Below are 16,282 nucleotides of genomic sequence, written 5' to 3'. Positions count from 1 at the left end.
ACAAATGATAATCTATATTGCTAACATTTTGTAGCAAAACTCTTCTTTTGTATGATATGCTACTGGAATCCCTATATATAAAACAAATAAAGGGTACTGGCTGGATTAGTCCATAGAGAACATGACTCTTGATTTTAAGCCTCATGATGAGCCTGAAGCGTACTTAAAAAACTAAATAATAAACTGCTAAAACAAAACAAAAGCAAGCCTTTGTTACTGCACGTTAATTGATATCTAGGACACTTTATTTACTGTGAAGCTGACCAATGAGAATAATTCACAATGCACATATATATGTGAAGCTCTGAAAATTTCAGAAGTAACAGAACTTGTTTATATGACTATTCCAGAAATTTCCAAACCTACTTAGTCTTAGATACCTATCAACATCTGAGAATGCAAAACAACACAAATAGGGAAATACTGATGTAGTTAGGATTGGCTACAAAACCTGTCATACAACTGCATAGAAATTTTGATAAATCAATAGATTTTTCTTAGTTAGCATCTTATAGTCAAACAAAGAAAAGGAAATCTTTATTTTCCAGCCATTTCATGTAGTCACAGGACCCAGATATAGCCCCACTGGTGAAAACAGTTGGCTTCATTCATAGCTCCTATGTTAATGAAATATACCTATAAGCACCCCAACATCCCACCAAACCTTAAAGACTAATCAATGGGAAATGAAGGTGTAGGAGACACATGGTGGAGGCTGACTGCCCCCCCCTTTGAAGTAACAGTTTTATTGAGATATAATTCACATGCCATGAAACTCATACTTTCAAATGTACATTTCAGTGATATCCACAGAGCTGGGCAACCACGGACAGCATCTGATTTCAGAACACTCTAAAACATCCCAAAAGACTATTTCCCTCCTCTCCCCAACCATAAGCAACCACTAATCTTTCTGTCTGTACAGAGTGGCCTTCTCTGGATATTTCATATAAATGGAATCATGCCATATGTTGTCTTTCTTTAAACATTAAAATCTGGCTTCTTTCACTTTGCGTAAGTATTTTTCAGGCTCTTCCATGTTGCAGCATTTATCAACAGTCTATTCCTTTTTAGGGCTGAATAATAATTCATTGTATGGATATATCACATTCTGTTGATCCCTTCATCAGCTGACAGAATTTGGGTTGTTTCTACTTTTCAGCCATTATGGACACTGTTAACATGAACATTCCTGTTACCTTGGCTATATAGCAATGAGTAGAATTGTCAGGTGATATGCCAACACTATGTTCAACATTCTAAGGAACTGTCCAACTGTTTCCTGAAGTGGCTGCACCACTTTACATTATTTCCAGCAATGTATGAGGGTTGCAATTTCTCTACATCAGCACCAAAACTTTCTAGTCTGTTTTTTTTTTTTAATTTTAGCTATCTTAACAGCTGTGTGCATATCTTTTAATTGAAGAAAATCAATTTACTGAATGTTCAATGATTAAAGTATTCCATCCATGGTTCAATTGAATGCTTTTAATCTAAGACTTCCTATTGCAGAAAAAAAGAAGAAAGTAGGGTAAGAGAGAAGGGAGAAAGAAAGGACAGAAGAAGAAGAAGAAAAAAAAGACAAGTAGTATGTTACCCAAGAAAGAATTACCTCATTGGTTTTGTCCTTAGTGCTGTCTTCAAACTCTCTATAGTTTTACTTCTCTCTTCTTCCTCTTCCTTCTCTAAAGCCAGGAGAGATTTTCTCTATGCAAAGAAAACTGAAGTTACCTCTTCAAATTCTATGATTCAATTAGGGTATAAGCAAGACAAGTCCACAGATTACATGCTATTATTACTTTTAATATATAAAAAAAAACAATAAATCTATGACTAGGATTACTATAAAACCAAAATACAGAGCAAAAGTACTAAGAATTCCAGATTTGTAATCTCTACTAAAAGTTCTTTCAAATTTTAGATAAAGTTTTAAGAAATGTTTAGAAATCTTCAGTAGAGATTAACTTGTCCAACTATAGTTCTGGTGAAAATATTACTATCTATATTAGATAGAAAGAGGATTGGCTCTGCAGTTAAATACAGTATTCTGGCAACTAAAGCTAATAACATTAAGAACACTACCAAATCCAGGCGGTTTGTGTCATCCTCAAGCCGAAAAGTAGAATCTTTTACACTTTTTGTTCCATCAATTACTTAAGAGGAAGAATCAAATCAGACATGATACGAAGAAGGACAATTCCTTCAGAGTAAACACTTTTAGAAATGATTCAACATCATTTGGAAATTTGGCTACAGGTGTGTGTGAGGGAGGGAGTGGGGTGCTTACACCCTCCCCACCCAGGGATCTGTTGAGCAGCACTTCCCAAACTTTAATATGGACACGAATAAGCTGGGGATCTTGTTAAAATAAGAGTTCTGATTTGGTAGGTCCTGAGTAAAGCCCAAGATGCTGCATTTCTAGTTTCCATGCAGCCCTGATGCTGCAGGTCTATAGACCTCAATTTGAAGAACAAGGCTCTAAGGAAGTAGATCTCAGTTGACAGTACAGTCCTGGATGCTAGTAAAGTTTATATTTGTGAAAAGATCTTTCCCATTCCTTTGAGCCCAAGATCACCTAGTTGGATTAAAAGGATCCTTAAGTCTTAATGGCCTCAGGTGCCTCCACCCATGGAACCACTGGTCTCTTGCCTTCATCTTATTCTGAATGTGTGCTTTTCTAATTTCAGCCTTCTTACCTGTTAACAATTCTGTAAAAATGCATGGCTGGGAAACAGACTAGGGCATTGAGAGGGAAAAAAAGTTTGGCTCTTATCTATGTGTCTCAATGACCCAATCTCTCACTTCCTTTCAGGGCCACAAGTCATCAAAGGGTGATTTTATCTAATTTTTTCAAGTTAATAGTACCAGTATTAACTAACTAAATGTTAACTAAAACCTAAATTTGACTTCACAATTAGGAGGGTTAAAGCTCCAAAGAAATATATCAGTATCATTTAAGGCAACAGAAATAAAAATCAGTGAAGTCTCGTTTTTCAAATGTGTTACTGTTTCTGCTGACATTGTCCTCTTGCTGGTGATGAGCCTGGACAGCTGTGATGAGAGGATGGTAGGGGAAGAAGCTGTGTGCAGAAATAGCCAATAAATTTCTTCACGGCTCTGTGAGACCTATTGCCTGGAAAATTCAGCACGAATTCAGCCAAGTATGTTTAATCTCCTATGGCACAGCTGAACTCGTTTAGACTCTGAAGCAATCACTTTGAATCTGCAGCTCAGAATCACGATGATTACAAACATCATTGCCTATTTCTAAGCTTAATCACACAAAACTATACCCAAATTAAAGACACACATTTCTTATTATGGCTAATACTGAAGATATAGATATTTATTCTTTTAACACTGTTGGAGGGGGGAGTGTAGTGCGGTGCCGTGGAACATCTGAATAAAGACAGACTATATTATGTCTCTCCCTAGTAGAACTGGGAGATTTATGAAAAGTCAAGAAAATTAAATTAGTATTTCCTTTCCCAGTGTGAGGACCATTACCTTCCTTTCAAAATAGAGGCAACACACTCTTTTCTGTATGTGATACACTTAGATTTGAATCTAAGATTGTGTTCCTTAAACTTAGAAAAAAAATGAGGATAAGCAGACGAACATGATAATTCTAATGTGACTTTTCAAAATAAGTTATATGGAGTCTAAAGCTTTCAAGCTTCACATTTAGGAAGAACACCTGATTTGTAGCTTTTCGTAGAAAAAAGGAGACATGCCTACCTTTCTAGATAGATGCTAGGCCAAATATGTAGTGTGTACCTTGCCATATACAGGACAGGTTTGTGGTGGCCTCCGTGGGGTCTCTAGGCACTTACTAAATCCCTGTTCACCTGAGAAGCGGACAAAGGATAAAGTGCCTCTTGGTAGAGGATCTTCTGATAAAACCTACTAAGGTGTATGTACACTGGAACATGCAGGTCCAAGAGAGATACACAAACTACACATAGAAATCATTCCTGTCTGGGAGTCTGGAGCTAAGCTTCTGTTTGAAACATTCCCTGGTGTGAAATCAGTAAGCCAGGCTGCTAAACACACTGCACTTTACCTCACATCTGTCCTCCCAAGAGTGCACGCAGAAGCCACATACAAAGGAAGCCCAGGTCCTTCTTGAACCTGTTGGGCTGTACTTTTATTATACTGTTTTTCACTCTTTAAAAGCCAACAGATCACTCAGGGGTACTTTAAAGAACAAAGCATTCTTGTTAAGAAGCTGATGTAAAGGAACTGAACTTGTTCGGTGTTTCATAGACCAGTAAGTGCTGCAGTTCTCGACCCGGACTGTTCATCGACCCTGGACACATTAAAGAAAACAGATGCCTGCCCCACCTCAGACAAGTTGGGGGGGGTGGGGGATTACCCGGCCTCTTTTACTCACCAAAGGGTTTTAAAAACTGAGTGAGAGGCAAATTAGAAAGGAATCTTTGAGCTCGGACTGATAGGTTTAAATTCCAGTTCTACTGTTCCTAATTAGATGACCTTGGGCAAGGTAACCTTCTTCCAAGTCCCAGACTCCTTATCTATAAATAGCACTTATAGCACAGGGGGCTTGTAAGGATTTAAAACAACATGTAAAGTGCCTGTTAGACTGCCTGTCACATGGTGCACACTCAAAAGCAGTAGTAGCTAGTGATGCTGAAGACAATAGATGATAACAATGTGGATAAATCCCCTTCAACAAATCCCTAAGCTAAAGAGCTCAAGTTGAGCTGCTGAGCCATGAAAGGATTTGGAGACACTGTATAAGTCTTTCCAGTCCCCAGGGACAATGTCTCAGGATCTCTGCTGTGTGTCATTGGGAATTCTCCAATACAGTTAGCAGAGAGATCAGCCTGACTCTAGGAGGAGGAGGTGGCAGCAACACATTTGGTGAGAAAAGCAGAAAATTCAGCATAGGGTTTTTGGTCTCATCAGACTTCCTTGTTCTTTACATATGCAGGAGTTCTGAGGTCTCATTAACTCAGGATTTGTTACTGCTTTTTACCTTTAACCCTAGAAAGAGGCCAGCTCTGTCCTTAAAGGAACATTACAAAGCTTTGTTAGGTGTTAAACACATAAAAAATAGCAAAGTGACTGACAATTTAATTGCCTTGAGATACTCTTGGAAAGGATTTCGGACTTGGAAGCAAATATAATTAAAATGTAGATGACTCATGACTGCAGCACAGGGTTGTCCAAGGAGCTGGTCGAAGGAGAAAGGAGGCTCTTAAAGAAATGCCTCCTACTGGCACATCATAGACCTTCTAGTGCAGGAAATGGCCAGGTTGACTCTACACAAGGCATGGATTAAGTCACTAAATGACAAATTAACTTAATTGCCCCCCTCAAATTTGAAGAAAAGAAAATGCCAGAGTATTTAGTACTTCTCCCTTTATAGAAGTGAATTCATTAACGAAGAAGCAACTTCCCTTGTTACATCAAACAATGCTGGCTTAATTAGAAAGAAAGCCAGCCTGCCCCACAGCTCTTTTATCCCCCTAACAGCCAGGAACAAGAATTTAGAAACTAACCTTCACAAGCAGGAAATGTAAATGGCTCTAAATTATTACTGCTTGAGCTATGCATAGAAGATCCCTGATGGTCATCACAAGCCCCACACTTTGCTAACATATTCATACAAATGCTGAGATCACCCTTTTCTCATCTTTGCCATTGTGTAGGATGCCTTGTACTAGGAGGCTTTGGATACTCTTTTCTGCTGTCCTTTTAGACTAGAAATCCTCAGGGCAAAAGCTTATGCAGTTTCTTCTATAATTTATACAGCCCCATTCACATTTACTAGGCTGTTTATTATTCATTGTGCAACAGCAGACGAAGCATCTTCAAATAAAAGGCTAGAAAAGAGGAAGTTACTAAAAGTCAAGGTCTCTGAAAGTTTAGTAAAAGTGTGGTTCACATATTCTAATCAGTTAACTTTGCAGCAGCAGCAGCAAAATATTAGACATTTTTTTAAATGTTTGCCTTATGTGTTAAGCAGCTAATTTGAAAAGACTCTGGGAAGGGAAGAAAAGGAAGAGGTAGAAAGAGATAGAGAAAAGTATTTATTATGGAAGCTATCATCTTGCTTGGATATGATAAACTCAAAGTTGAATCTAACAGAGTGATCTTAAAATCATGAGTGTACCCACAGAGGCAGACTGTTCACCATAGGCAGTTGTCAATTTTTATTGACATGAACAGGATTTGAGTTACGAAGGCTCAAAGGTTGAGGACTTGTTTTCTGCTGTATATTTTAGCTGGGATCAATAGGTGCCCTTCAAGGTGCTCAAAATGCTGACATTACACAGACATATATGTGATCAGAATGCATATTTTAGACACTGAGATGCATTTTAGGCAATTACTTAACCAAAGGTTTCCCAAGGGCGTCTCAGAGTAATTATGCCCTTTATTCACCACTTACTCCATAAACTCCTTTTGTTATTTATAGGAGTAAAATAATCCAGGAACTAAGTCAGTCCTAGGTGAAAAAGAGCTGGAGGAGAACAGTGAAGGAATAGTTTCATTGTATTATTTTAAAATGGTATTAACTTGTAGAATAGTACTGCCATAACAATGCTCCAAATGACTGGTAAGAGCAATTGCAAGTTAAGCTGAACATAAGCCAGATTTAAGATTACATTTCCTCTTACAACATTAAACTCACTTATATTTTAGTGTGTGCTGATTTTATGTAAAACATACTGGAAAAAATCATTTTGCCAAGTACCACTCCTACCCTCCTTCCCTCCCTCCCTGCCCCCCAACACTGAGTGTTTGGAAGAGAGTTTGGAAGATAATGACATTTGATAGTTCTTACTCAAGTGAATTTATTGTGCAATTGTGTGCGAAACTTGCATTTTAAACTGTATGCCACTGAACAGAAAGTATACCTACCGCAGCCATGGAATTGAGCTGATCGATGTAGAATTCGGGCCAACTTGTTGCTCCCTTGTTTTCCTCCTGGTCCTAAATAAAAAGCAAAAAAAGTAATATACATCAGATATATACACACAAAGACCACAAGCACATCTGACTTTCAGAGCATCTAGATGATGGCCTATATAAGCTTTTAGGAGACAAGGAGATAGAAGATATTTGTCTTCATATGTTGGTTTTAATCATCAGACTGTCCTTTGGCCTAGGGACAAGACAGTACTAGAGAGTTAGGTATGACAAAGGGGACATTTTCTGAACCATGGATCAAAGGGAATTTATTTTATCATTTTTTTAATTTATATTTTTCAAAAATTGAAGAACAATGGACATAAAATATTGTATTAGTTTCAGATATACAACATGGTGATGAGACATTCATATGATATAAAATGGCAACCACAATAAATCTAGTTACACCGTTCACCATAAAAATTGTCACAGTAGGGGCGCCTAGGTAGCTCAGGTGGTTAAGTGTCTGACTCTTAATTTTAGCTCAGGTTATGAGATAAAGCCGCTGGGTGTGGAGCTTAAGATTCTCTCCTTCTCCCTTTCCCTCCACCCCTCCACCCCTCCACCCCCATTCTCTCTCTTTCTTTCAAAAAATATTTTTACAGTATTATTGATTATAAAGAGGAATTTTTTTTAAAGATTTATTTATTCATGATAGACATAGAGAGAGAGAGAGGCAGAGACACAGGCAGAGGAAGAAGCAGGCTCCATGCAGGGAGCCTGACGTGGGACTTGATCCTGGAACTCCAGGATCACACCCTGGGCCAAAGGCAGGCGCCAAACCACTGAGCCACCCAGGGATCCCCATAAAGAGGAATTTAAATGGGAATCTAGCCACAGCATAGTATGGTATTGTTTTCCTTCAGGGGCACAATAATATTGGAAAGGACACAATGTTTGTTGTGAGGACAAAGGATCTCTAGGTCCTGTGTCACAGTGAGGACAGTGTTGCTCAACCTATACGTCTGGATAAAATCCACAAAGGAAGGAAAATTGTCTCAAGAAATGACCACAGGGTTTGGCCAGTTGTTGGACATTTTTAGTTAGTTTATTCCAACTCCAGAAGACAATAAAAATTTTGAAGGGTTTCATTTGATGTAACTAAAACTAGGTACTGCTTCAGATGAAAAGGTAGAATAAAAAGCTTGACCTTGGATGGAAAATAGTAGAATGAACACACATTACCCACAGGCCCAGCCGTCATGCTGTGACAGCTTGTGAGTCTGAGAAAACGTAAGGTGTCTGAGCTGACGAGAACTGAAACCCAAAGAATTCAGGAACCCTTTCCTAAATCACTCTAGCCAGTCTTTTGTCTTAGCAGAACAGGATGACTTGAAGCCAGCACCATGGCCCTCTGGGCTTCTGTGCACAGAAGCCCCCCACCTGAAGCCTCATTCACCCCAAAATCAGGGGGCTGTAGCTTCTGCTCCATGCAAACACCGAGTCCATCAGAAGGTGGCATGGTAGCTGGAGCTTTCCATACGTGTTTGCAAACTTATGTGGCTATAAGTCATTTGTGTGATGCAACAGACTGGAAGAGCACAATTTCAGTCTTCTAGCTTCACATTCAGAGAGCTCCTCAGTACAACTGATATCCCCTGTCCCCTTGGACTGGGCCAGGTACCGGTAGCTGCTAGGAGACAGTGAAGTAGTTACTACCTATTTACTATTTTCAGAATCCCAATCTTTGGGATAGCACTTTCAAGGTGGGGCTTTTAATTTCAGTCCTATACTTTACCTCAAAAACACTTTTTCTAAGCAAATCTTTCTAGACAGGTCTACTGTGGTGAGTGAGATAAAAGAAATGTAATTTCAAAACTATTTGTTAAGTAGTCACATAAAAGCAGGGAGTAACAAATGCTTCCGGTGCCTTAAAAGCCGGCAGTAACAGATACCTGAACTTGAGCAGTTGCACGAATTGCATCTGGAGACTGAAAGAGCCAGATGATGTGGACAAAAGGCTATAGCAGCAGCTTTGAAGCTGGACCGCATTACACTTGCATGGCTTTAAAAAGCTTAGGAAATCTGATGAGTTTTTAGAACAGTCCTTGATTATTATTTAACATGTTAATAAAATAGCTACAATTGCAGCATAAGTGCTGAACCCTTCTCTCCCCCTAAAATGGAGTATTAATGTTAGCAAAACCCCATGTTAGCAACGTATTCAGCAAGCCAAAACCCACAGTGATAGTCAATGGTATTTGAACCTATAAAATGAAATATAAGGTGCCAGATCATTCTAGTCCCTCAAACCAGGGCAAATTTCCAAAATTACAACAAAGTCCTGTCCTGTGTCTGGGGTCCCCTGAGAGACTATCTATTGTAAGCTTAATAGTCATGGTTAACAGAACAGGAGATAATTTTAGAAGCTGAAGATTAGTATATAGAGAAAAATCTTAACACTTTGGAAATGTTTTAGTAATATAAACATATTAAGAGTAGACCTAGATACTGTAGTCAAAATAGGGAAAAGAAGGCTTCATTTTTATTTCACATGCCTCAGTGCTGAGAAAATCAAATGAGCTAACATACGTAAAAGCTTCTCATAAAAGTACTGTTATCACTATATTCCTGGGGGTGATCCTCAGAGTTCTTCATTTTGGCCATGTGTCTCCAGTTTCCTCTGTGCAATCTTGGTCCTTCTAAACAGATGTGTGCTCCAGTAGCCAAGTGAAACACATCTGTGAATCAACTCTCTGCTCCTACTTTGTGTGGCTGCTAGAGTCTGTAGTCATGTAGAGCCATAGGCCAGAAACAGATGAATGCAATTGTTTGGGGTGGGGATGGAGGGCTCCCCTAAAGAGCACTGAATACTGAGACATGCTGAGGGGAAGACTCTCTCCTAAGAAGTCCATGAAAGAAACTGCTGATGAAAGTCAACATGTCTGATATTCCTGAAAAGCAAACGGGTCCTATGTGTTGCCAGCCTCTAATATGTGTTATTCTTTGAGCCATGTGCCTCTCTTCTTTTCTTTCTGTTTTATTTGTTATAGAGAAAAAGTGGGAAAAGTTAAACAAGATTGTATAAGATTGCATTAGTTGTAATGGAAGAAACAGCAATATTCAACATATACATAGCTTACTTGTGTCAAACACTGTTCTAAGCACTGTGCTCTTCATGTAATCTATCCGATGAGGTAGCTGCTGTTATTTCACTCATTTTAGTGATGAGGAAACAGAGGCAAAGAGAAGACTGGTGAGTCTTCTCTCCAGAAGAACTGGAGAGTTCTTCTCTCCAGAAGAACTTCGGCTGGTGAGCCGAAGTTCATCCCGTTAGAAATTCAGAGGCAGTGGGAAAGAATCCAGGCAACCTCTTTCCTAAGATTAGACCTCAGATTAATCACAAGCAATTGGCACAGTGAGTGCAAAGCTGGCCTTTCACTCTTAGTCACCTTACTGTATAAGAAACTCAAACATAGTGGCCAAAAATGAGTTTGCTTTTTCCTAAACCTTTATTGCTATTTTTGCTATATTCAACATTTCTGAATATTATTCTAATTCTGAATATTATTCTAAGATCTGATGTCTTACTTGGATTACCTCTGATCCTTCTTCTCTAGACTTTCTCTCTAGGAACTCTTCTGACCCTCTACCAATGACTTATCTATCTATATGTGTGCATACAGATAGCATTTATGAAGCTTTTCCCTAACCTGTTCTCCTGTTCTGTTATATACCAGTCTAATAGCCATCTTCACATGTCTTTTTCAAGAGTGTTTGAAGACGAGCTGATAGCACCAAGTAGTTCTGGACACTGGAATTGCAAACAAATCTCTCCCTAAGCTATACACATCTAACTCTACTTTTGACTACTGCCTTGATCAATTCCATTAGAACTTTTTTCTAATAACCAAGACTATTGGTTTCTTTTAAGAAGTTGTTTTGCCTTCTTTTAAAACAGATTGTGGGTTAAGTGTTACCCACTTTATGGGTATAACATCTAGAGAAAGTTTTGCCCTATGAGAATACAAATTCTAGCAATCACATTAAACCCCTTTCCATTCCACCTCCAGAATGGTCAATTCATATTAAAATCTAGTTTTGATTACTTTTAAAAGTATTATAAACATTTATATTTATATGCCTATCTTTAGGTCTATTAAATAATTAGCACTGAATTGATATAAACATTTTATGTCATTAAATTTTCTGATGATTACTGTTTTTAGATAATATTTGCAAACACCATTTATTTTCAGGTTGATAGGATGGTGGAAATACGACCAGATTGGCCATCTGAAGATGAGATATCAGAATTTACTTTTTGGTTTACTCAATCGGCATTCCTTGGTAAGTCTGAGAATCTCTGGGCCTCATTTTTCTCTCAAATTGAGAGGCTAAAACCAGACTATTTTTTAAAGTCCCTAGAAGCTCTAAGATTCTATAGAACTCTAATGGTGAGTGAGGTGTCATGGAAAACCAGTATGTACTGCCTTTAGTTTAAGGGCCCAATTTCTAAAACTAATGTTGTTGTTTTTTTTAATTTATGTTGTTCAGTGACTCAATTACAAAACACTTAACTTTCAACAGCTACTTCTTTTACGAGGTAATTGGAGAAGGAAAAAACCCAACATTAATTTTACTATTTCTCTAATCCACTCATCATATTTCCTTGGTAGGTTGATGGTCGTGAATAAGAGAATATTGGTGGACAAAACTTCCTGCTGGATGGAGGCTGTGACACCTCACTTTACTTTCAACTTGCACTAACTAGTTTTAAACTCTTTTTCTTGTTATCTACTTTGCTCCCATTATCTCAAATTCTGAACAAACAAAACAAAACAAAAAACCTTTTGCTAGACAAGGAATCTGGTATAGTACAACGGACCTTCAAGAACATTCACTTTAAAAAAAAAAAATCAGCCTTTAATTAACTCATTTAGAAGATAAAGAAATACATAGTTTTTCTAACTTGGCCTCATTTTCAACTGGCACATTTTTCATTCCAAGTTTCAGGTCAGTAGCTAGTAAAAAAAATTCCAAGAGATCCTCCCTGATTTGCTTTAAATGCACAAGGGTGCATTTATTTTTCTCAACATCACTTTGCTCATAAGAATAAATTTTGCACTGGGGATCCCTGGGTGGCTCAGCAGTTTGGCGCCTGCCTTCGGCCGAGGGTGTGATCCTGGAGTCCCGGGATCCAGTCCCACGTCTGGCTTCCTGGATGGAGCCTGCTTCTCCTCTGGGTCTCTGACTCTGTCTCTCTCTGTGTTTCTCATGAATAAATAAATAAAATCTTAAAAAAAAAAAAAAGGAATAAATTTTTCACTAATTTGTTTGTACTCTTTCTCAGGTAAACATTCACAGCTATGTCCCAGACTTTTGTCTCTCACTTCATGATCATCGCTCTCTACCAATCCAAGCTGGCTGTGTTCCCCTTCTATCACCATCAGCAGACACATACTTCAATCTTCAGCCATTCACTATTTATGGTGACTTACAGGCAGGCAAGTTAAGTAACCTCTCTGTGTGACTCAGTTTTAGTTTCCTTATCTGTAAAATGGATGCCTACTTTACAGGGTCATTGTGAGGATTTAATAGGTTATTACAAGTAAAGAAAGCACTGAGAACAGTACACACAGAACATGCTTGATAAATGTTAGCTAGGATGATAACGATGCTATTCCAGAATCTCCAGCTATGGCCATTCTAAGGTCTTGTTATGCTAGGACTATAAAAATTTGGATGTGCATTTGGTGGTAATTGTTCAAATATAAAACACAAACACAGCCTTTGACCCCTCTTTAAGATTACTTTCAGAAAGTTAGCCCAAAATTATATGTTTACACTTTTTTCACTGCAGTGCTGTTTGAATCAGCAAATAACAAAGTGAACAAATATATGGCAAGGGAGATGGTTGTATAAATTACTTTGTAGCAGTTATACAGAATTAAATAGAATCATATAATCAAATTTAAAATGACCAAATATAGTACAGGGCAGGGACAGGGCAAAGAGTAATGCCTCTGAATATCATTTCTCATCTGTAGGGAAAAAATGTACACTTAACATACAAACATTTCTGGAAATAAACACAAGAAAATTGAACTATGTCTCTGGGTATCTCTTTTACTTATTAATTTCGTATAATTCAAACTTTCATTTTGCCAAAAATACGCACTATTTTCACAGTTAAAACAGAAATTCTAAAGGACTGTATATTCTGTTAGGACAAGTGCTTTACTTTTTCAAATGTTCCGTGTAACATGAAATGCATCAAGTCAACAAGGTCCTGCAATATTTGGGATGTCTCTGTTTTCTACGCCAGGGGGACCCTTCTGCTCCCTAAAGCAAAAATTTTAAAACACTTTGCTGTTGTCCTCTCAATGGATTTTCTATTTCTATTACACACTACAATCCTATTATCAAATGTTTACGTAAAGAAATTTTATGATTTATACTAACATTTATGTACCAAAAGGATGCTAAAATTTTCAAAATTTCCACTTACATATTTGTGACAAACAATTTCTTAGTAACAGCTAAAATCCTTCAGTAAGATGCAAAGCATAGTTTAAAAACTAACTCTTTAAGAGTAACTTCTTTTGAAATTACCACAGGGCAAATTTTTAATAGGATCATTTCCCAAGTAATAATATGTAAGAACTGGTAGTTTTTCTTCAGTTTCAGATGCTGTTGGTAAGACCTAAAATTGGCTGTACAAAGGTCAATTAATTGCAAAGGACATGTTCTGTGGTTGTTCACTAGACCACAAATCACAGGCTGAAGCAATATGCACTTGGCCAACTAAAGCCATAAATCTCCATGTTCACTGTTAAAAACCTATGAGGTTCTTAGATACTACTTATGAAAGACACATTCTTTCACTGCCTAGATTGGCTAAAAGTCCTCTAACGATGTATATAAGAGTACCATCAACTCAAAAACAGTAGAGAGCTATCAAGGTTTAACTAAATGAACTTCAACAGCGAAAAGATACTGTTTCAGTATAATAAAAAGTAAAATTCATTCTGATCATTTTTATTATAGGGCAAAGGCAACTAAATACTAATAAAAACCTGTTCCATTTATGAAGAAAATGTTATTAGAAAACATGTTAACTGTGATCACATATAGGATCAAGAAACCCTATCTCTTGTTAATTGTCAAAATAGTTACCTGTTGCATTAAATTGTCATTGCTATTTTGGTTTTCAAGGACATAGCCCCATATACTAATGAATGCAACAGACATGAAATAAATTTACTCTGTACCTAGAATTTTTACAGAATACTGAGGACAAAGGGGCAGACAGGCCAAAATATTTTATTCTATTAGTTTCAATTCCCTGATGTGTGTATCACCTAATAAACTCAAGTGAATGATAGGCCAAGGAACAGGTCCAAGGAACAGGGAAGGGAAGAGCAGGTAAGATGGAAGATGGGAAAATATCTTGTGGAAGGCCTTGCTAATAACTTCTGCCAACTTGCCCTTCTGGCCCAATAATAGGCTAATCAGCATCTTCTCAAAAGACAGTCATGGTGAAGTGGGTAGAATAGCCTGACAGACCAGGGGTCAGCAAACTTCTTCTGCCAAGGACCAGATAACAAATACCCTAGGCTTTGTGGACCACATAGTCCATTGCAATAACCCAACTCTGTCATCGTACAGTGTGAAAGTGGCTACAGCTAACACTTAAATGAAGGAACACTGCCATGTTTCAATAACATTTTATTTGCAAAAAATATTTACGTGGCTAGATTTGGTCCATGGGCCACAGTTTGTCATTCCCAGTGCTAGAAAGAGCTTGGCTCTCAAGAAGGTGGGAATGCATCAAAGCTCGAAGTTGGTCATCAATTATTTTCCAGGTTGTCTCCTCCCCTTGAAGCCACTCCCATCGCCAGTAAACCCCAGCCGTAAGTTAGGATCAGCTCACAAAGTATATAGAATTTGCCTAGTAACTTGCATTGTTTTCTAGAGAAGAAGCAGGACTTACCATGCCTGAGAAATCCAGCATCTTCCTAAATTCACTATTCCTTGAAGATAGTTTAATCCTACTTTGTAAAATAGCACAGGCATTCATGGATGGCTCTATTGGTTAAGTGTCTGACCCTTGCAGATCAGGTGATGATCTCAGCATCCTGAGATCAAGCCCCATGTCAGGCTTTGCACTTTAGCAAGGAGTCTGCTTGGCAGTGTTTCTCTCTCTCTCTCTCTCTCTCTCTCTCTCTCTCTCTCTCTTTTTCTCTTTCTCAGATACATACATACATACATACAATCTTTAAAATAGCATAGCATAGTTTGGTCTTTTAAATCCTAATTTTTGCCTCCAAATCTTTGTCCTGCTGTTCTTTCACTGGGAAGAGGAGCCACAGCAGATACACAGACCTGGATTCCTGAGACTGTTGTTTTGCTCATTCCTTCCAACAGCCTTCCCTCACAGTAGGCTAAAACTATACCCTACATTTGAAGCTTGCCAAAGGGAGGTGGTTGGTTTCAAAAAATAATTCCTATGTTGTCACATTTCAAGACAGTCATGTGGTCCCTGGGACTGCCAATCTGGTTACATTGTTTGGGCACTGCCACAATTACATATCAAGTGGATCTGCTGTCCAAATCTGGTTGGGCCCACACAAAAAATGATTACAGAACAGCAGCTTCTGCATCTGCCAGGAAACCCAACACCTCCTCCTAAGCCTCAGACTGTCAGTTAGTTTCCGGAAAGACTGGAAGTGAGGGTTTGCAGTGACAAAGGCTTTCATATTTAGCATTTAGAACCATGTCAGAGAAGTAAATCTCCTTCTCCATTTTTCTTGGTGCTGCAGTACATCTGTATGTTTTTAAGGAAAGCCATCACATAATTACATAGCAATGTCTTTGACCCAAGAGACACCCTAGTCCAAGTTTCCCCTCACAGGGGTCCCTCATATAAGGTCACCAGCAGGTGGTTGATCCTATGTTCCCTGAGAGAAGGTTTTGAGGAGTCCACAAATGTTTGGAACCAGAACCCTCATTGACTGTTAGAAAATTTACCTTAGACTGAACTGACAGATGTCTCCTTGTAACTTCAAGCACTTGCTGGCTTTAGTTTTGCCCTTGGGAGCTGCATGGAATAAGTCTAATTTCTCCTATGAATAATAACCCTGTAGATATTTAAACAATTTGAATAAAGCTATTATGTCCTCCCAAAGTCTTCTCTTTACCAAGCCAAAAATTCTCTACTGGATATAGCATAAGTTTATCTTCCTCAATTCATAAATAAATCTCAAATTTTCCATAAGCTTATCACACCCTCATGTCTACTTTTTGCAAAAATAACTCCAACAAATATATCTAAATTCCTCTGAAAGGGATATGCTCACATGTCAGTGATCATAATTCTAGACAGTCTCTACTAAGA

General features: G+C 38.1%; 1 protein-coding gene across 4 annotated transcripts in view; it reads right to left on the bottom strand.

The window, feature by feature from the left end:
- Positions 1-16,282, bottom strand: part of DAAM1 (dishevelled associated activator of morphogenesis 1) — a 166,189-nt gene that overhangs the window by 48,933 nt on the left and 100,974 nt on the right. For all 4 annotated transcript variants that reach the window (XM_026000599.2, XM_026000601.2, XM_026000600.2 and 1 more), the window contains exons 4-5: positions 6,892-6,963; positions 1,613-1,707 (exon numbers count right to left, since the gene is read on the bottom strand). In XM_026000599.2, the coding sequence (XP_025856384.1) occupies positions 1,613-1,707; positions 6,892-6,963 (167 nt within the window). The remainder of the gene's footprint in view (positions 1-1,612; positions 1,708-6,891; positions 6,964-16,282) is intronic.

This window comes from Vulpes vulpes, chromosome 6, assembly GCF_048418805.1.
Source record: "Vulpes vulpes isolate BD-2025 chromosome 6, VulVul3, whole genome shotgun sequence".
In the NCBI taxonomy this organism is placed as follows: domain Eukaryota; kingdom Metazoa; phylum Chordata; class Mammalia; order Carnivora; family Canidae; genus Vulpes; species Vulpes vulpes.
This window is presented reverse-complemented; position numbering and strand designations above follow the sequence as displayed.